We start from the raw sequence: 19865 nt of genomic DNA on the forward strand, positions 1-19865 counted from the left end.
AAATGTTTTCTGTTTATAAATGTCAGTCTGTACTGGAAATGAAATTGATCTGATGAAGTGGCTCTGTCCCATGAAAGCTCATCACCGAATAAATTATTTTGTTAGTCTTTAAAGTGCTCTATTTCTGCCGCTTTGGTTTGTCCGTGTAGGTGAGACCTTAGCAAGGGTTAGACTACGTTTCCCAGCATGCCCGGTGCAGGTGGGACAGTAGCAGGAGTGAGGCTGTATTTCCCGGCATGCCCCCTGCGCATCACGGGTACCAACACTACGTTTCCCAGCGGGCGTAGGGCCGTTGTTTGTTTGTTGCGCGCGCAGCGAACGTTGGCTGCTGTGACGTCAGGCGCTCGGTGCCTGTCGGAAGGCGGCAGGTTGGATTTTTTTTTTTTTTTTCCCCGCGAAAGTGCGGTGGGAGGCGCGAGCCCCAGGTTAGCGGTGGGCGCGAGCCCTGCAGGTAGCCGCGCGCGCGCCCGGCCGCCCCCTCCTCCGGCCGCTGGCGCGGGAGTTGTTGGGGACAGAACGCTGGGGGCCGGCGACCGTTGGCAGCCCGTGTGCGGCAGAAATGGCGGGAAAAGCGGTTGCTTGCCTGTCCCTCCTCTCTGATCCACCTGCCCTTTATGCAGCCACTCCCGGCCCACCCCCCAGCTAGCACCCCTGCACGCGCCCTTTCCCGGGAGCGCCGCGCCCCCTCAGCCACCCCCCCGCCACCTGCTCTATCTTCATCCTGCTGCCCCCCGTTTCAACCCTTCCCCAGCCATGGCCCCCCCACACGCGTCTCAGTCCAGCCGCTTGCCCCTCCCGCTTCGTCCAGCCTCCTCCCCTGTCCTTGCTCCCAGCCATGTCCCTCCTCCACCGCCCTGCCTCTCTCCCTTCATCCTACTCCTCCTACCTCCTGCCTTTCCCTCACCGAACCACCTGCCCATCCCCCACACCTGCCTCTCACTCCGGCCCCCTTCCCCCAACCATACTTCTCCCCCACTCATTCAACCGTTCCCTAGCCTAAGCCAGTCACCAACCCCTGCTTCCCCAGCTGTCCAGTCCCCCATCCACACACAAACACCTGTCTGTCCTCCCCCACATCCCCTCCCCTGCTGCCAGGCCAGTTCTGAGTCTGGTCGGGTGGGTCTAGTTGCAGCAATGACCTGGCCCTGGTGCTTTTGCCAGGGTGGCTGTGCTTTAGGTTCAGCGTCTTTGTCTGTACTGCAGGCAGGGGCTCAGCCTGCCCTGCCCAGGTGAGGTCCATAGCCTCAGGTTGAGTTCCTGGGCCCGCTCAGAGAGGCCTCTCATCTCTCCCCTTCTTTGCCTGCAGCTGGAGCTGGCGTGATGAAGAGGCATTGAGAGATCCCTGGTGTTTGGTTCACAGGTCCCAGAGCAGTTGAGGTGCCAAAAGGGTGTTGCATTTGTCTGGTCTACAGCATCAGCTCCCCCCACTCCCATGATGCAGCGTTCCATCACGTAAGTAATGCCCCATAAGGGGCTGGAGTCTTGGCATCCCTTTGCTGCCCCACTAGTGGTAGGGGAATGATGGAGGAGCAGGGGATGGGGAGGGTTCCCTGTTCCTTGCCAGCCCTCTTATTTCCATTCCTGTGTCAGTGGACCCTGTATGTGCCCTGCCTGCATTTTTCTGACCCTAGCAATGTGTCTCAGACCAATGGGGACAGGCTGGCTGATGGAGGAAGATGTAAACCCTGCCTGCACTGTTTGGTGCACTGTTTTTCAGAGCTGAAGACAGTCCCTGGGTCTTCTGACCTGTTGCTCTTGTAAGCTGTGCTCGTGGCATGAGAGCTCATGTATGTCAGAGGCCTGCTGTGCACATCCCAGTCCATTGGGCTCTGGCCACATGCACCAATTTTCAAGGTTATAAGTTAGTAACTAGGTGAAGCATAGACAAGTGTTGGTTCTGTGCCTCTGTGTGGTGATGCAGCAAGCCTACGGGTGGGGTGATGCAGCAGCTGCTCTGGATATTGCTGGAGCACTTGAGCACTCTTCTGTTGGACTTGCATGCAGTCGGAGAGCCTGGGGCTGTGGCTGCCAATGCAAGGGTCTCATTGTATTGCAACTGTTGCCTGGATGACTAAATATGTCACGTGGTTGGAAGAAGGCTTGATGGGCTCCTGTATGCGCTAAAAAAGGGTCTTTCCATGAGAGGCTATCTAGTCTGCCTGTGCAGGGGTATTAGTCAGGCATTTGTCTGTTTGTTGCTCTGCGCAGGTCATTTTTCCAGCCCATGAAGGGGGCAAAGGTTGTGAAGGAGGTGGAGAAGATCAGACTGTCAGCAGAGGAGGACTCAACCAGCCAGTAAGTTACTGCCCAATTTGAGGGTTCCCTTGTGCACCACAGGGGAGGGAGAATGTTTGGGGTGAGCCATTCTCTCTGAGCCACAGCTTTGCTGCAGAGTGTCAGAGGCATCCACAGTGCAGAGGAATGGCCTGAGCCTCTTCATGGACTCTCCAGTGAAATCCACCGCCAGGAGGCTCAGGGGCCGAGTCTTGGAGAGCGACAGTGATGAGGAGGAGGTCATGCTGGAAACTCAAGTGGAAGCAGAGCCCAAGCAGGACAAAAGCCCGGAAAAAACCAGTAGCAAACAGGTATCCTCTGTGCGCCCCCCCAACTCTCTCCTGGTACGCCCATGGGGCCATCCTGGGATCCTTGCCTCACACCAGCACAAGCTGGAGTGTATGACACTTCATTTTGCCTGCACCAGCCCACTGCCACCTACATGTCTCACCTTAACACCCTTCACTCCAGCCAGGCTCTGGGCTCTCTTGCACATGACCTCTAATGTTAGTCTTGTACTGTGTCCTGGGCAGAGTGCCTTCTGCTGATGGGAAAGAGACATTCAGTCCCATGTCTTCTGTACTGCTTCAGAGACCTGCAAAAGGTGATTCTTCTGTCCCCTGTATCTCTAGGGCCTCTTTGGAACCCTCATCACAACTTTCCTTCAGGGTCCTGTTGGAGTGGCCCACGCTGGCCCCTCACTTGAGGCTGAGTGTGGCTCTCACCCCAACTTGCACAGTGCAAGTGAAACAGCCAGGTGGGATCTGATTTGTGCTCTGTCTCTGTGGTCCCCTTAGATCTCTTGGGGGGTTGTCTTTCAGGAGCCTATGGAAACTCCTCAGTCTGATCTCTCCATGGATAGCCCCTCACCAAGCAGCAGCCACTCCACTGGAGACAGCCCAGCCCTTTCTGACTCCCCAGTCGTTGGCCATGCCAGCATCCCCAGACGCAGAACTGGTAAGGACTTTGCTTGGATGTGATCATGCCTTCAGTCTCTCCTTGAGAACTTTTTCCAAGCTGTAGCCCTATATCTGCACCATCCCAGAGTGGACCTCCATGGTTCAGCTCACTTTTGGATGAATTGCCAAGCTATCCTTCCCTTATTTCCACTGCCAGGGCTCCTGTCTTAGACCCCAGGCAATCAGGCAGAATAACAGCATGCTATTTATAGCTGACTCCCTGGTTCTTTTACCCAGGGCTCTGGGTAGGACAATTACAGGAGACAGGCTGGGCCCTGTGGGTCACTGATCCCATGGGACAGAATGAGTGAGCTTGTTCTCCACCTGACTCCACTAGTGTGGAGTCTTGCTTGTGTGCACCCTAAATGGCCCTGAACAGGGCTCTCCATGTTGTCCTGCTCAGCTCCTCTTCTGTCGCCTGTATTCTTTTTGTGGTCCAGCGAGAACATTGACTCTAGGCTCCCAGTTCTCCAGCCATTGCTTTTTGTGAACAGATATTCCAGGCTGCACATGATCACTGCCTATCCTTTGTTACTCCCAGCAAATCAGTCTAACTGCTTATGCATTTTGTTTGCTCTTTGAAAGTTATGAGCAATGTAGTTGTTAGGAGATAAAATGCTACAGGTGTGTTGCCCTCTCCCTAGGTCATGTGTGATGGTGACTCCTTGTTAAACTCCACCCATGCTGCTACGTTGTCTTTTTTCTTTTGGGCTTCAACAGAGATTTGCTCATGTGACCGTTGCACTGTTGAGGTCCCAGGCTTCAGCAGATTTTTCTTTGGTTCCTGCTCTCCCACCTTTTGGGCTTTCTGCTGGCTTGAACTTCTGTTTTTCTGAACTCTAAGTTTTGGGGCAGGTCGGAGCTGGTAGGGCAATGTAGAATGAGTTCCAGTGTCTGTGTCTCTCTGGAGCACAGCTGTGTTACAGCTGTCACATTTCCTCTGCCCACCAAGTCATTCAAGCCTCAGTGTTCACCAGGGCCCGGATGTTGGGTGCCTACCTATGGCTCATTCTCAGAAGGGCTGATCACCTAAAGTCACTGAAGTCAGCTGGAGAATTGAGGCCCAGTAGGGCAACTAAAGCCTGAGGGACCTCTGGATGAGTTTCACTCATTTGGCTCTGTGACTCTGTGCTGTGCTGACCTGCTCTCTTTAATCCCGTGCTGCTCCTGCTTCTTCACTCTGGCACCTGTGCAGATCTGGATTCCACACACCCCTTTCTGCCACAGCTTGTCCCAGTCCAAAGGCTCAGGGCTGATTTCAGATTCGCTCCCAGCACTTTGCAGGAGACTGACTAATTTCTGCTCCTCAGCTCGCAAGCAGATCCCCAAGCGCAAAATGGAGCTGCCAGTCAGGGAGAACAAAAGCCTTGAGGAGCCTAGTTCCAAGAGATGCCGAGAGGAGCAAGGTAAGAGTCTGACAGCAGCTGCTCTGGGAATGCAGAATCTCAGGCTTCTCTTCTCTGGATGTCTCCCGCTGCTTTCTGGAAGCTCCCACTACCAGTGATTTCACCCACCCACCCACCCTCCCTTCCCCTCCGCCCCTGGGGAATTGTCTTTCCTGGTTGGAGACTCATTTGCATGTCCTTTCTTGGGGTCTTCAAGACCTGTGTATACAACCTGGTGCAAAAGCTGGTATTTCTGTACCATACCTGCAACCAGGAGGTGATACCAGTGAACTTGTCTGCATCCTGTAGAGCAGTGTTTTGTTAAACTTTTTGAGATCACAGAACACCAAACAATAATAATTTTTATGCGGAACACCTATGAAAATTTTCTTTTAAAAATAACTTGGAAATAGTCACTGTGTAATACACTACATATGCTACATTGCATAATAAATCCCTATATACAAAATACAGCACTATTTCCAGATCTGCAGAAGTGGTTCTGCCCCACAAAACTCATCACCTAATAAATTATCATGTTGATCTCTGAAGTGCCCCATGACTGTTTTTCTGTTTTGTTAAGATACAGACTAACATGGCTATCTCTCTGTGACTAATTTAATCGGATATTATAGCAGTGAAGAAGTAATCTTGTATCTGGTCTTAATAGAAAATATATATCATCAGTGTATGACATCAAAAAGTTTCAGATGCTCACAGCACGCAGAATGGTTCACAGAACACAGTTTAAGAAACAGTGCTGTAGAGCAGTTGATATCCATCTTTCCTGACTGCCACTTTCAGTAGTTTGATTTGTTCTGTGTACTCCCAAGTTTCACCTCATTTAAGAATAACTTGCTTACAAAATCAGAAGTAGAAATACAGAAACATCACAGCACATTATTAGTATTGAAGAATGGCTTGTTTTCTCATTTTTACCATATGCTTATAAAGTAAATCAATTGAATAATCAAATCAATAATGGACTTGTTTGTCAGTCTGAAGCATACAGATCTATATAAACAAGTTATTGTATGAGATTTTAGTTTGCACTGTTTGACTGACACTTTTTATGTAGCGGGTTGTGAAATTAGGCAACTGTCTAGTTGAGTTGATGTATGTCCCGGAAGATGTTTGCCTACCCCAGGGGTATGTATGTTCATGGTTGAGAATTGTTTCTGTAGGACCTATCCTCTGGGACTGACTCTCACCCATCATCCCGAGCTGCATGGATCTAGTTGGGTGTTGGAGCATTGGGTCACACTCCCTGAGCCCTATGTGCCTGATTGTCTGTGGACTTCTGTTTTGCTACAGACTCCGGTGACGAGGCAGACGGGGGAGCAGAGAAGGAGGAAGGTGTGGAAATGCAAGAGGCAAAAGATCAGCGTTCAGAGATGGAACTGACTGAAGTTAATGGCACTTCAGAGGAGGTGGCTGTGGACAAGGAAGAAGAGAATGGAAGTGAAGGGGGAGTTCAGAAGAAGCCTGAACCACCCCATCCCACTAGAGCCATCTCTAGCTTCTTTGGTGAGTGTGGGTGGAGTGTACCTGACGGTAGAGACTCCCCAGGCTGGGGGATGGGCTTGGTGAGTCAGTTTCTAACTTGAGGCATAATTCTTCACTTCCTTGTCTGCCACTCTCAGCTTTGTGCTCACAGGAGACAGCATGGCTGCAACACAGCTTCTTCCACTCTGTATGAACTCAGCCCAGAGTATGTGGAGTCAGACTGTCCCCAGACAAGCTCTCCAATCTGGAGTTGCCAAGTAGGAGCCCACCTTGTAAACAGCAAATGTGGCCAGCAAGGCTCAGTGCCACAGTTCTCTATGCTCTCTAAAGCAGTGCTGTGCCCAGCTGGAGGGTCATTTCCCACTGCAGGGGGCAGCAGTCATCACCTGTGTTCCTTCTAAGCTGTGCAATTGTGCAGCCTCTCTGGAGTAGCAGAGCAACACACACTTGATAATGTGTGTTTGGGTGCCCTTCCTCCCCAGTGCTCTGCAACCACCATGCTCCTTCTGCCTTGAGCCCCTGGCCAGCAGCCCCCAGGACCCTCCTGCTGACTGTGCAGAATGGGGATTGTGGGGCCATGCTGATATCAGGTTGTCCCCTCCTGCCCATCCCCATCCTCTGTCTATGCAGAGTGAGGGGAGTGCGGACAGGGCTCAGGAGCAGGAGAGAAGCTGCCATGTGAACAAGCAGACTGGTCTATGAGTTCCTTAAAGAGAGAGTACATAGTCAGGCTTTCATAGGCTTCTCCAGCAGCCAATGCATGCAGCGTGTGTGACACATGTACAGTTTCTCACAACACACACACACGCTGTCTCTGATACACTAATCTCCCAGCACATACTTGTGGTGGTGTTACTTCTAGGTACTTCTTGCCCATATATTTCCTGTAATTTTATCCTTTCAAAGTACTGCTATTTTAGTTTCTGAATTGGTCTGTGCAGTTCATAATTTTATTTCTCTTTTGCTTAAATTTAATTGTATGAATAGTGACTTATAAAATGCCTGACTTATCCTGGCAAAAGTAATAATCCATATGTAACTTTTTAAAATATATCTAGGTTTTTGTTTCTACTGGTGGTGCACAACTGCACATTACCTTGATTTTAGTACATATAACAAAATTCATTCTAGCCATGGTTGGGGGAAAAAAATTAGAGGGAACATTGGTTCCTGCTTCAGGACAGGCGGACCCAGGAGAGGGGCAGGGAGTCATCCTGACCCCTAGGACAGGTGGATCTGGGGGAGGAATGCAGGAGCTGGGTGCAGCTGGAAGTGGATGTGGATCCAGGGAAGAGGCCTAGCATTAAACATTCCCCTGTTGGTGTCTGCCCTGCAAGCAGGCAGGCTTGCTCTTGTCAAGTGAATAAAGTTTTGTCCCTTGAAATCCCACACAGCCCCCAGGAAGGTGCCAGTGGGAAAGGAAGGGAAGGCAGTTGAACATACAGCAGTGGAGACAGCACCTGCCCCAACTAGCTCAGTGACAGTGAGGAGTGATGGCACAGCTGGCAGGTAGGGAGCTGTGGGCATGAAGCGTCTCATCTACTTGGTACTGTGACCCACCCCACCTCAAGTGGGGGAGTGGATGCATTATTGGGCAACAACTGTGTGGGATGGCACTTCCTTAGCATGGGCAGCAGCCTTCCTCTGCCTCTGGCAAGCAAGACCTCTTTTGGGATTGGCATGCATCAGTTTGTGACCCTTCCTCCCGCTCCTGCCTACAAGATATAGTTTCTGCAAAGGCAGTGTGTCCTAGCCAAGACATGCCCTGGGCTACAGCCAGGTGTGTGTGTGTGCACACAGCTTCCTGTAACCTAGCAGTTTTCTCCATGAGGGCATTGGTGCAGATGGGTGCCTGTGTGATCCATACAGTAATGGTCCCCGTTGCTGCCTATGCTAGACTCCCTCACTGGGGGTGGTAGTGCAAGTGAATGGTTGGAAGACTGCCAGTAACAGCGCTGCAGTGAGGCCTGCATACTGGGCTTGATGGGCTCCAGTCTCTCTTTGGCTTTGCATTTCCTCCAGTTTCTCCAAGGCAGCTATGCCATTGGACCCCATGGAGTACAATCCTTCAAAGACCAGCTACAACCCCATCCAGGATGCGTGCTGGGGGCATGGTCAGAGGTGAGTAGTCTATGTGAAGAAGAGGGCAGTGTTCACTTATAGAACCTGCAAGCTCTGTTCCATATGAGGGTGTAACAGAGTGCACACCAGAATGTTTCCACTGCCATCAGGGCTCTCCCCTAATTACAGATATGTCTCCATTCTCCTTCATGCCGCATCTGGTCTCAGAAGAATAGCAGGGTGCTGTGTACTGGCAGTGCGGGGAAGAATCTGACTGGACCTAAAAAACTGCAGGAGATGTGATGGGACCAGGGAGCCTGGAAATGGGGAAGCATGAGAGTTCAGGTTGCCTTGGGGATTCGTCTGTGAGATTCCCTAGAGCAAACACAGCAGCACTGTGAGCCTGGGTTGGGCGCCTTTTAGAGTTTGTGTTATGCTTGCAGCTGACAACACAGCAAGATCTTTTTTTTTGAGGGGAGTGGGGCAGGGCATGGATACAGGACATGACTGCTGGGCTAGGTGATAGGCCCAGGAGCATGCAGTGAGCTTGCAGGAGAGCAGGCAGTAGAACCCAGGAGTCCTGGCTCCTAGTTGGCTCAACTCCTACCAATAGACTCTATTCCCCTGACAAGGTCAAGAATAGAACCAAGAAGTCATGACTTCAGCTGTACTATTCTCCCTGCCAGTTCAAGGTCATGGGGAAGAGGACATGTGCTGGGGTAATGTTTCTGAGCAGGCCTGTCTCTCTCTCTTCAGAGTCCCTTATCTGGCTGTGGCTCGGACCTTTGAGCAGATCGAGGAAGTGTCTGCCCGGTAAGGCAGTCCAGGCACAAACAGCACAGTGGGACTGGGTTGCATTAGCAGGATGTGATGCCCTTACATCATTGTGTGTGTGTTCCAGGCTGAAGAACATTGAGACTCTGAGCAACCTCTTCCGCTCGGTGATTGCCCTGTCACCGTCTGACATCCTGCCCTGCATCTACCTATGTCTGAACCGCCTGGGCCCTGCCTACAAGGGGCTGGAGCTGGGCATTGGCGAGACCATCCTCATGAAGGCCATTGCACAGGCAACAGGTGCGGACTGGGCAGCATTTCCTTGACTATCATGGCCTTCATACCTGGTGACTCTGGATGTGTATCTCCCTGGGGGTGGGACCCTGGCCATGCTGCTTATAGGCCTGGTGGTGCTGGCATATGGTGTGCCCAGTTTGAGGTACCACAGTAGCCCCTCCTCCTCCCCAGAGCACATGACTCCAGGTAATGTTGGTGCCAATCTCTCTGTGTCTCCAGGCTTAGTTTCTCCCTGGGGTACTAGGGCTGAGCTGCCCAGATTTTCCAGTCAAGTACTGACGCATACACAGGCAGCATTAGGGTTGCAGTTGCACTGAATTGGGTGTTGGGAGAGACCCTGGTGTATGTAACTGATTTGGATGTGTCGTAGCCTGACAGAGAAACCCTTCTGTTTCTGCAGTGTGGAGTGGCCAAGCTGCCATGCCAAATGTGGGGTTGGATGCTCCCAAGAGGCTGCTTCCAGTATTACCTGCCTGTGTCCTGCCATTGGCTGCTGCCTCCCCCTCCTGCCAAAGGTTCATGGGCCTTAAGCCTGACCTGCCCCTCCGTGAAGCCTGGGTACACCACATCACACTAAGCAGCAGGCCTGCTCTTTTGGGATTGGCAGAGGGGTTGGGGAAGATGGTCAAGCCACTAATGACCTGGGAGCATTGTGGTGTGTTGGGCATGCTACTAGCTTGAACATCCCTTCCTCCCTGTACCTACAGGCCGCCAGCTGGATCAGATCAAAGCCGAGGCCCAGGAAAAGGGAGATTTGGGCTTGGTAGCAGAGAGCAGCCGCAGCAACCAGCGCACCATGTTCACGCCACCCAAGCTGAGTGCTGCTGGGGTCTTCAGCAAGCTACAGGAGATTGCTAGGATGACAGGCAGTGCTGTGAGTGGGATGGGGCTGCTTGTGGGCTTGGTCCTGTCTGACCTGACTTCTGTGTACCTCTGGTGGGGATGTAGACAGCTTGGCCCTGGGCATGCAGAGCACTCATGCCTCTTGCTGTTACTGACTGCCTAGAGGGGCTGGCCTCCAAAATGTGTGTAGAAGTGCACCATGTGTGCCTTGAGCTGCCAAGGCCTCCGGTCCTGAGGCTGGAATGGCTGCCTCCAAGCCGGCTCCTCAGAACAAGACTTTTACACCATGATTTCTCTAGGGTGTTGCCCTGCAACCTCTGTAATAACCATGGAAGGGGTGGTGCTGGGGAAAGGTGCTCCATTTGTGATGCAGCCTTTCCTTTAAGGCCCAGCCTACAGCATGAACCAGATTGCCTCCAGGTCCTTCTCTCTGAACCATAGTCAATGGGACTGGAGGCCGTATGGGAGCAAAAGACACAGCAGAGAATGCAGCAATCAGTCAGGCTCAGGCTTGGCTCAGCTGGGCTGTCTGTCCTCCCTTCCAGTCAATGAACAAGAAGATAGACATCATCAAAGGGCTGTTTGTGGCCTGCCGGCACTCAGAAGCTCGCTTTATCACTCGGTGAGTCATGCTGTCCCTCCTGCATCCCAGGGTCGGCAAGGCTTCTCTGTCAATGTCACTGTGGCTCTGCCAGAATCTTCCAGCCCAGTCCTGAGCTCCCCACTGCTGTGTGAATTCCAGTCTGCCTGTGCTCTGCCCACCTGCAGCTCTGCCAGTGCTCCCCAATCCCACTGCTGTCCCAGCCCTGGAATCCCTATCTGCCAGCTCCGTCAATGCCTGTCCTGTCCCAACCCTTGTCTCCACCCTTCTGCCCTCTGTCCCTGCAGTCCCAGTGCTACTAATTCTGATTGAGAGCCCTGTGATGTCTCTTCTTCCCTTCCAGGTCTCTGGGTGGGAAACTTCGGATTGGGCTGGCAGAGCAGTCAGTGCTGTCAGCCATTGCTCATGCTGTCTCTCTCACTCCCCCAGGGCAAGGTGAGTCCAGTGGGCAGGGTATTCTGGAGCTGGGTGCCTTGTCAGGAGCTGGGTGCAAATAGGAAATGACATGTGCTTTCTTGCAGCGTTTCCTCCAGAGGTGCTGGATGCTGGCCAGGGCAAGTCTGCAGAAGCACGCAAAACCTGGCTAGAGGAGCAGACCCAGATCCTCAAACAGACTTTCTGGTGAGTGCCACCTTTGCCTGTACCAGGGCTGGGGCAGAGCCACAGCCACCTAGAGTTCCTTACACCCAGCCTTCCACCTTTCTCCGCAAGACTCCCCAGGGGCAGGGACGGGCTGGGCATCAGGCCCTGGGGATGGCATGCATTGAGGGCCTGACTGTCAAGAGGCTCTGCTGATTGGTCAGTGTGGCTTTGCTTGGGGAGCTAGTCTGTATCTCCAGCTCTATTGGTGTAGGGGCTCGACAGGCTGTGGCAGGACAATGGTTCTCCTGCTCTCTCAACAGTAAGATCTGCTGTCTTAGGGTTTGTGCCGAGGATAAGTCCCCACTCCCTCTCCAAGATCAGCAGTACTTGCTACCACCCTGCTTTGATCCCTAGCAGCTGGTTCCCCAGAGCAGAACAGAGGTGGAGCCTAAAGAGCAACATTGTTCCACTTCTGAATTGCTTTGAGCTGACAAATCCATCTGAATCCCTCCTAAAAGCTGGGCTCTTCCTGAGGTAGTGCTGAGTGGTGGGTGATAGGCATGGGAGCTGTACATATCCTTGGCTGACAGGGTCTGTCCCAGGGTATGTCTGAATTCCCTCCAGGAGCACTAAGTGCACTGTTTCCTCTGGCTCTCAGTGCTAATGGCTGCATGACTGCACATGGGGCACTCTGGGGATGGGCATCATGCTCCCAGTTTCTATTTAGAATACCTTTGACTTCAGTGTAATTGGCAGCTCAGGCACCATTTTGATCATCTGATATGCAAACTGCTCTGACCTGTGGCTCTTTGACCATCTCCTAGTGGGTCTGTTCTTATGTGGGGAGACCACTGCTGCTTTACCATAGGGGCTCATTTTGAAATGCACCCTGTTGTGGGCTTGAATCCAGTCACCATCAAGAGATTGTGTTTCTGATCAGTCCAGTGCATATATGTGTTCATTCTCCTCTGTGTAATCAACTGGAACCTCACTTCACTCATTTAGAGAAACCCCACGATGAGCCCTGTTCCGTAGCCACCTCCCCTGGGAGCTTCTCCCCTGTACCTGTCTTCCAGTGTGTAGGTTGTATTTATTACCTGGCTGCTTTGAGTGGCTTGCAATACTTCTGCTATGTAATTCCTTAGAATGCAGACAACCTCTTGGATATCTCTGCATTGGAAGTAGTTGCTTCCACAAACAAACATGGTCTCTGCTATTTGCTTTATTTTGTTTTCTATTTCTATATGCAGAATTATCTACATGTGAGCTTCTGACTGGCTCTTAGAGTATAGATAAATTGATCCCCAACTAGCCTGATTCCCAAGAGTTAGTGTTTTCACTTTGCTCTGCACCTTATTTGCCAGCTGGGTGGAGAAAACAGGCCCCTTCTGAGTGACACTCCCATCTGGATCCCAGCATGGTGGTGACATGTGAAAGGTTTAGTGTGGCAGTTTCTGTTGCTCTTCTGGAAGATAGTGTCAGTGCCGTTTTGGTTGGGAAGAACACTCCTCACCCCAAGTAGGAGAGTGCACAGTGTCTGTAATCACAGCAGCTCTAGCTGAAGCTGGCTCTGGGGTGCATTCATTCAAGAGAGATCACTACATAGTGGAGTCTTCAAAGGTGCATGGGCCTGGTGGCCTGTTCCAGTACTGCCCTGGGCTGTCTCCCATTGGTGCCCATGCACAGTGCTGGGGAGCTAGGCGAGATAAGAGAAGCTGTTTCAGAAGCACCAGCACTGAGCCAGGTAAAGAGCTCTGTTGATCCCAGCTCCTGTGTACTGGGTCTGTCTGAGGGTCCTGGTGCTTTACCATGGGACAGGGTGCAGGGAATGAGCCACTGGAGACTAGCTGCAGGCCTCATCTGTGTTTGTGCTTCAGTGAGCTGCCTAGCTATGACATCATAGTACCTGTCCTGCTGGAGCATGGAGTGGAGAGCCTGCCGCAGCACTGCAAGATCACCCCAGGTACCATCCATTAACTGACATCAGAGACCCCCACCTAGCACCTCCCATACTTCTGTGGCCTCCTGCACTGTATGTCCCCTGCACTGCATAGCCCACCTTCTTCCCCCTGCAGCCCTCCTTGTGCATAATGGGCCTGTTTCAGTTGTACTCTGGGGCAGAGCCATTCTGTCCGTAGGATGATTTGGGGAGGCTGCCTCAATTGCCATATGAACATGGTCCAGGACAGGACAGTGGATTACTGGGGACCTTGGCATGGGTTGTCAGCAGAGGTTGCCCCCTCTCTTGCAATCTCCACAGTGGCCGGAGCAACTCAGCAGCCTGCTCAACTATGCCATGCTGCCCTCTGCCAGCCCACTGCACTCTGCTTCACTGCAGCAGAAGGAAGCAGAATGTCCCAGCCCCCAAGTATTTTGCTATCCACTGCTGTGGAGAAGCAGAGCACAGTGGGCTAGGGGAGAGCAGGAGGGCAGAGTGGAGCAGGCTTCTGTGTTGCTCCAACTCCTCCTGCCAGGGTATTGCAGGAGGAGGAAGGTCCAACCCCTGCTGATGCCCTGTGCCAGGACCCTGGTTATCTCCTGGCTTGTGTTGGCTGGGGAGAGGAACTTCAGGCAAGAAGAAGAGGGGTGTGTGGGTGGAGCAGAGGTGATGTGGGGGCATGGCCTGTAGTGTGAAAGGGTTCCCTCTGCCTGGCGCATGGTGCGGTGCAGGGTTGTGTCCCAGGCCCTGCACTCCCCTAGGGACAGTTCTGGGTTACCATGTTGAGAGTCAAGCTGTTCTGTGGGACAGGGCCTGGTGTGATGTGTGAGTGTGCTGGGCTCATCTGGCATGCAGGGGACAAGGTGAGGTAGCCTGTACTGTGGGGCAGTGCCTGTTGCAGGGGGTCTGGCTCTAGGCCACAGCCTCTGGATGCTGCTGCTGTCCACATACTGATGATCCTGATGCCCCAGTGCATGGCTTCCCCAGGGATCCCGCTGAAGCCCATGCTGGCCCAGCCCACCAAGGGCATTGGGGAGGTGCTGAAGCGATTTGAGGAGGCTGCCTTCACCTGCGAGTACAAGTATGATGGGGAGCGAGCCCAGGTAAGGATGCCACACTCAGGAGTCATAAGGAAATACACTGCCCCCTGCAGCCTCCCATCACCCCTCATTGTGCCCCTTCCCTTGCTCAGATCCACATCTTGGAGAATGGAGATGTGCACATCTACAGCCGCAACCAAGAAGACAACACTTCCAAATACCCTGACATCATCAGCCGTATCCCCAAGGTAAGGGGCGCTAGGCAGTGGGGACATATGGTAGCTCAGAGTTGCTGAGGCAGGAACATTTCAGAGGTGGGTTTTCCTCCAAGCAATGGGCAACAGAATGATGTGGGATAGGGATACAGGCTGGAGGCTGCAGTGCTATTGGCACTGAGCCAGCCCTCTCTCCTTCCACACATTAACATCTCCTTGTGCAGGTGAAAAAAGGCAGCGTGCGATCATGTATCCTGGATGCTGAGGCTGTGGCCTGGGATCCTGAGAAGAAGCAGATTCAACCATTTCAGGTCCTGACCACACGAAAGCGCAAGGTGAGGGAGCAATTCCTGTTGAGATGAGTATGGAGCCGGTCCCTGGGTGGGCAAGCAAAATGGGGCAGAGAGTGGGGCTGGCAACACAGTGTGAGTGCGGGAGGAAAGAGCAGGGCTTACGGGCGTGGATATTGCAGGGCAGTAACCCTTGCTGCTGTCTGTCTCCTCAGGATGTGGAAGCTACTGAGATCAAAGTGCAGGTGTGTCTGTATGCCTTTGACATGCTGTACCTCAATGGGGAGGTGAGTGTTCTGCCTGTGCTCCTTAACCCCTTGATGGCCTCACCCCAGCTATCTGCCTCTTACTGCAGCCCCCAACATGCTATCTGCCCCATCTCTTCTATCCCCTCATGTACCTGTGACCAAGTACAGTGCCCTTCTGTTCCTGCAGTCCCTGGTGAAGAAGCCATTCTCCAGGCGCCGTCAGCTGCTGCATGAGTCTTTTGTGGAGATGGAGGGGGAGTTCCTGTTTGCCACCTCCCTGGACACCTGCAGCATGGATGAAATCTCTGAATTTCTTGAGCAGTCCATCAAGGGTGAGGCCAGCAAAGGACCTGTGTGCTGCCCTTCTTGTTAGGGAGGGTGGATTAAGCATGGGCAATAGGTGAGGTGAGATGGAGCTCTCCACCCTGCCCACCAGGCCTTGTTAACCAGCCTCTCTCTTGCAGACTCCTGTGAGGGCCTCATGGTCAAGACGCTGGAGGTGGATGCCACATACGAGATTGCCAAGAGATCTCACAAGTGGTTGAAGGTGAGTGTCCTTGCTGGAGGAGTGAGGACCACATATCCCACTGTGCTGGGGTGAAGGCAGTGGCGTGTAGCACAGGGAAAGGAAGGCTTAAGCAAAACAGCTTTGGTCAGCTCAAAGCCCAACCAAGCTGTAGTGAATGAACTTTTCAGGCTCTCTCTTCCATAGTCAGTTCCCAGGAGAAGGCAAGAGACAAGCTCCTTCCAGAGTCCACTCTTACCTGCCCTGGTCTCCTGCTCTAGGGTCTGTGCCCAGCTTTCCTGCTGAGCTTTTCAGTCCTAGAGCTGAGCCTGCTGGCGTTTCACGCATTGGCACACACACTTCCACCCAGTGCAGATGAAGAAGGGCTTATCAGACTGATGCAGTTAAAACATATCAGGAACACAAGGGAGTGATGTGGCTAGGCTTGTGTCTGCATCATAGACAACCAGTATATCAGGTTCCCATCTTGCATCTGAGTGAACTGGAGGGGCCTTCCAATGTGAGACTGAGCACAGCTCACACCTTCAGGATTGTATTTGAGTACCTTAGCTGTTCAGCCACCATTACTCTGTTGCTATCCTACTGGTGTCCCTGACACTCAGAAGGGGACTTGCTGTTCCAGATGGGGAAAGGGGGCTTCAGGAAGCTCCGGAAGTGGGGGAGGGGACAAACTTTCACACAAGGGGTGGAGGGTGGGGCGGGACTCTGGGACTTTGGCATTGTGGAGAGGCATCAGGGAGTGGGTTGGAGACTGCTAACCATACTCTGGGTCCCTGGATGCTGCCTATTGCCAAGGCATATCCAGGTAGGACAATGACAGCTAGGAGAGGATCTCCTGCTCTGGGGGCACTGAGTGGCATCAACTGAGAGATCCACATCCTGCCTTTTTCAATTTCACTTGCTGTGGGACACCTACCAGCTGGAGCTCCCTCTCCCACTAGATTGGGACAGTAAAACATCATTCCATGGAAGTGCCTTTGCATCATGCTGCTTCTTCCTAAAAGAGGGAGACCCAGGTCCCTTTCCTCAGTCTAGAGCTGGATTGGAGCTGGCAACACCTGGAGGAGAGACACCCCATGTCCCATACATGCTATTGCTGAGGCAGGTTCTCCTGTTGTAGCTGAAGAAGGATTACCTGGAAGGTGTTGGTGACACACTGGACTTGGTGGTGATTGGTGCCTACATGGGCAAGGGCAAACGAGTAGGCATGTATGGTGGCTTCCTGTTGGCCTGCTATGACGAGGAGGCTGAGGAGTATCAGAGCATCTGTAAGGTAGGGAGCTTGGACTTTTTGCACGAGGCTGGGGCCCAGGCTGGTGCAGAGAGCCTTCAGGTTGGGATTGCAATAGGGGACCCTGGAATATGGACTGTCTGTCAGTCTCAAGGTCTCGTGCTGTTCCATGCCCCATGGATGGGACTGAGATTTGAGATACAGTAAGTACTCTGGGCTAGAGTGCAGAATAGCCCTGCCCTCTTTAGTATATCCTGCTGAGGTACTGCCTGTGAGCAGGAGCAGTGGAAGAAGGAAAGCAGCAGCTCCTAGGCTGGAGAGATGGTGGCTAGAGGTAACTTGGGGAGTGGCTGTTGGCTTCAGTTTCCCCTCAGATATTGGTGTCAGAGGTCTGTTTGAGGACAGTGGAGCTGATAAGCGGTGAGAAGTTCCCTGGCTCTCCTGTGGGGGGTTTGAGGGATGGAGAGCAGCTGCAGTGAGCCAAGAGTAGGAGGGGGTGGATATACCAGGGAAAGTAGGAATAAGCATGGATGTGCTGGTGGGGAGATGCCTGGAGCTGGGAGCATGAGCAGGCCGAAGGCTGGGGATGAGTGGGCTTTGTTGGGGGTATGTGGAGCAGGTGCAAGTGAGCGTGCAGAGAGGGAATGACTGCACAGGAGGGGGTGTGCTGGAGGCAGTGCCAGAGCTGAGCAGGTCCAGGAGATGTCTGCAAGGGGGCAGTGGTGTGCATGAGCAAGTTTGCGAAAGGAGAGGTCATATGGGGACTGATGTGAGCAAGCCTGAAAAAGCGGGGGTGGGGTGTGCTTGGGGGCAGAAGCAGAGGTAAGCAGGTTGGGGAGATGTGTGTACAGAGGTCGTGGTGGGAGAGGAGACTTGGGGGAGGGGAGGGTTGTATGCGGGGGGGACTGGTATTGGAGGGTGCTACTGTAACAGTAATGCCCTGCTATTGCCACCAGCTCGGAACTGGCTTCACAGAGGAGAGCCTGGAGAAGCATTACAGCTTTCTGAAGGTAGGCGGCTTTGTTCACAGCCAGCTTACAGGGAGCTTTCCTATTGCTATGTCAGCTCACCTGCTAAGAAATGTGGAGGGGCTTGAGCATTGTCCTCTTGGGTGCTGACTACCTGCCCGGAGCCTGCTTCTCTAACTGAGATAACACAACTCACTGCATCTCCATTCAAAGTCTAGCTACCAAATCACTGGTACCCTTAGGCCCTGGGTAACTCTCTTGCCCCTCAGCATGCAAAGAGCGCCCAGTCCGTAGACATTTGGCAGCAGAGTCCTGGATGGAATCCAGGATCCCTGACTCCCAGCCCCTGCTCTAACCATCAGACCCTACCCCCCTCCAAGACCTGGGACTAAAACCCAGGAGTCTTGCCTCACCCTAGAGCACAAGGTCTGGAGCTTGCCTGGAGTTGGATGTGCCTCTCCCAAGAACTACTGGGCCAGTAACTCTTCCCTTCTGATGGGCAGGACCATGTGCTGGAGAAACCACGGCCCTATTACCGTTGGGACAGCAGCATTGAGCCCAGCCAGTGGCTGGCAGCTGTACAAGTGTGGGAAGTGAAGTGTGCTGACCTGTCCATATCACCTGTGCACAAGGCAGCCATAGGCCTGGTGAGTCTGGGGAGGGACCTGTGGTGGGAATAGGGAGGGGCCAGAGCAGGAATACTGCTCACATGCAATGTGGGGCTTCCTACACAGCATTGGTGGGGACCCCTCTCATCAGCAGTGCTGGGATGCAGGTTGCTGGCCTAGAGAGTGACCTGCACCCAAGCCTGGGCTCCAGACTTCATCTCACAGCTTGGGCACAGCCTGCCTGGCCCTATCGTTGTCTCACAGATCCTCTTGCCTCCAGGTGGATGAGGAGAAGGGCATCTCCCTGCGTTTTCCACGGTTCCTGCGTGTGCGTGATGACAAAAAGCCTGAGGAAGCCACCACCAGCTCCCAGGTACCATATGGCTTAAGGGTGAGACAAGCAGGTTAGCTCTGCAGAGTGCCTTCCTCTCTCCTCAGTAGCACTGCCCTACTGGGAACTGGCATGCACTTGGCACACAGGAGGTTGTCCAGCACCCCTTCCCTCACCTGCAGTGCCTGGGGTTGACTTCCAGGATACAGGCTGGGTCCCACAGAAATTGCTCACAGTGCAGTTTACTGACACAGCTAGGGGTGTTGTACCACAGGGACCAGTATGAGAGTCCAAGAGGGACCATGAACCCTTCATACGTAGTGTTGGCCCTAACATCCCAGCACGGCACTACAGGGCTGTTTGCAGGATACTCAGCTGATGCCCTCATAGCACTTGTACTTAGTCAGGGTGCTGATCCCAGCATCCTAGCTAAATCCCATGACCAGGCTGCTGTACTAGTGTTTAGCTTACCTGACAGTGACCTGAGCTCAGCTCTTGCGGGCAATAGGCCTGGCTGAGCTTGTTGTATTGATGGGCAGTTTCAAGTTAGCGTCCTCTCCATAGGCAGTGGCAGCACTAGGGATGAAGTGTCTCTGGATTAGGCCTAGCACAGCTCCAAGTGCCTGTATGGGGCCTTTCACAACCATGCAGTTGACATTCGATGGGGCAGGGGCTGGCTTTATGGTGCTGGGAAATTCCATTCTTTTTGGCTGCAGGTGGCTGAGCTATACAAGCTGCAGCAGCAGATTCAGAACCAGCAGCCAGTGGAGAAGACTGAGGATGAGGACTTCTACTAGTGGTGGTGTGAGTTACCCAGGAAAGGGTAGGAATCGGGCTGGCTCACTCCCCTGTGCTTACCAGGGCATGGATGAGTTGGTGTGCTAGCAGCTTCCCCCCTACCTCCTCTGTAGGTGGGCCAAGGGCCAGAGCTCTTGCTGTCCTGCCTCTGGTGCACTGAGCCCTTTAGCAAGGGAGGTACTAGCCTGAGGCAGGGACCTCTGTTTGGCTGTAATGAGCTTTTTTGTGTACAATAAACCTTTCTTTCTTAGCTCTCAGCCTGTGCATGCAGTAAAAGCCAGGTGTGGCCACTGCCACCTGTGTAATGCAGTTGTTGGAGGGGGGAAGTAGGGTGAGTCTATCCCCCTGGGAAGGTTGAGTGTAGTAGGGGGCCCAACCCCCAGGGAAGA

General features: G+C 53.1%; 2 protein-coding genes across 4 annotated transcripts in view; both read left to right on the forward strand.

The window, feature by feature from the left end:
- LOC142025194 (scavenger receptor cysteine-rich domain-containing protein DMBT1-like) overlaps positions 1-19865 on the forward strand; it is a 903096-nt gene that overhangs the window by 819748 nt on the left and 63483 nt on the right. The gene's annotated exons all lie outside the window — the stretch shown is intronic.
- LIG1 (DNA ligase 1) lies at positions 330-19720 on the forward strand. Of its 3 annotated transcripts, none has more exons than XM_075017771.1 (27): positions 330-368; positions 1307-1452; positions 2209-2295; positions 2393-2585; positions 3096-3231; positions 4544-4639; positions 5933-6145; positions 7519-7633; positions 8147-8245; positions 8942-8998; positions 9087-9259; positions 9964-10130; positions 10645-10721; positions 11044-11135; positions 11222-11321; positions 13160-13245; positions 14209-14324; positions 14414-14509; positions 14701-14811; positions 14982-15053; positions 15202-15346; positions 15479-15561; positions 16661-16813; positions 17728-17781; positions 18243-18386; positions 18628-18720; positions 19395-19720. In XM_075017771.1, the coding sequence occupies exons 2-27, from the start codon at positions 1433-1435 to the stop codon at positions 19473-19475; spliced, it is 2859 nt and encodes a 952-aa protein (XP_074873872.1). In that variant the 5' UTR covers positions 330-368; positions 1307-1432; the 3' UTR covers positions 19476-19720. The 3 variants fall into 3 exon arrangements, with proteins under 3 accessions (XP_074873872.1, XP_074873871.1, XP_074873873.1); XM_075017770.1 differs by having other exon boundaries at positions 344-425; XM_075017772.1 differs by lacking the exons at positions 330-368; positions 1307-1452 and having other exon boundaries at positions 2224-2295; positions 2452-2585.

Source organism: Carettochelys insculpta, chromosome 22, assembly GCF_033958435.1.
Source record: "Carettochelys insculpta isolate YL-2023 chromosome 22, ASM3395843v1, whole genome shotgun sequence".
Classification (NCBI taxonomy): domain Eukaryota; kingdom Metazoa; phylum Chordata; order Testudines; family Carettochelyidae; genus Carettochelys; species Carettochelys insculpta.

Coding starts and splice junctions, on each gene's coding strand:
- LIG1 (XM_075017771.1), top strand. CDS start 1,433: ATGATGCAGCGTTCCATCAC. Junction 14,812..14,981: donor TGACCACACGAAAGCGCAAG/GTGAGGGAGCAA, acceptor CTGTCTCCTCAG/GATGTGGAAGCTACTGAGAT. Junction 16,814..17,727: donor AGTATCAGAGCATCTGTAAG/GTAGGGAGCTTG, acceptor TATTGCCACCAG/CTCGGAACTGGCTTCACAGA.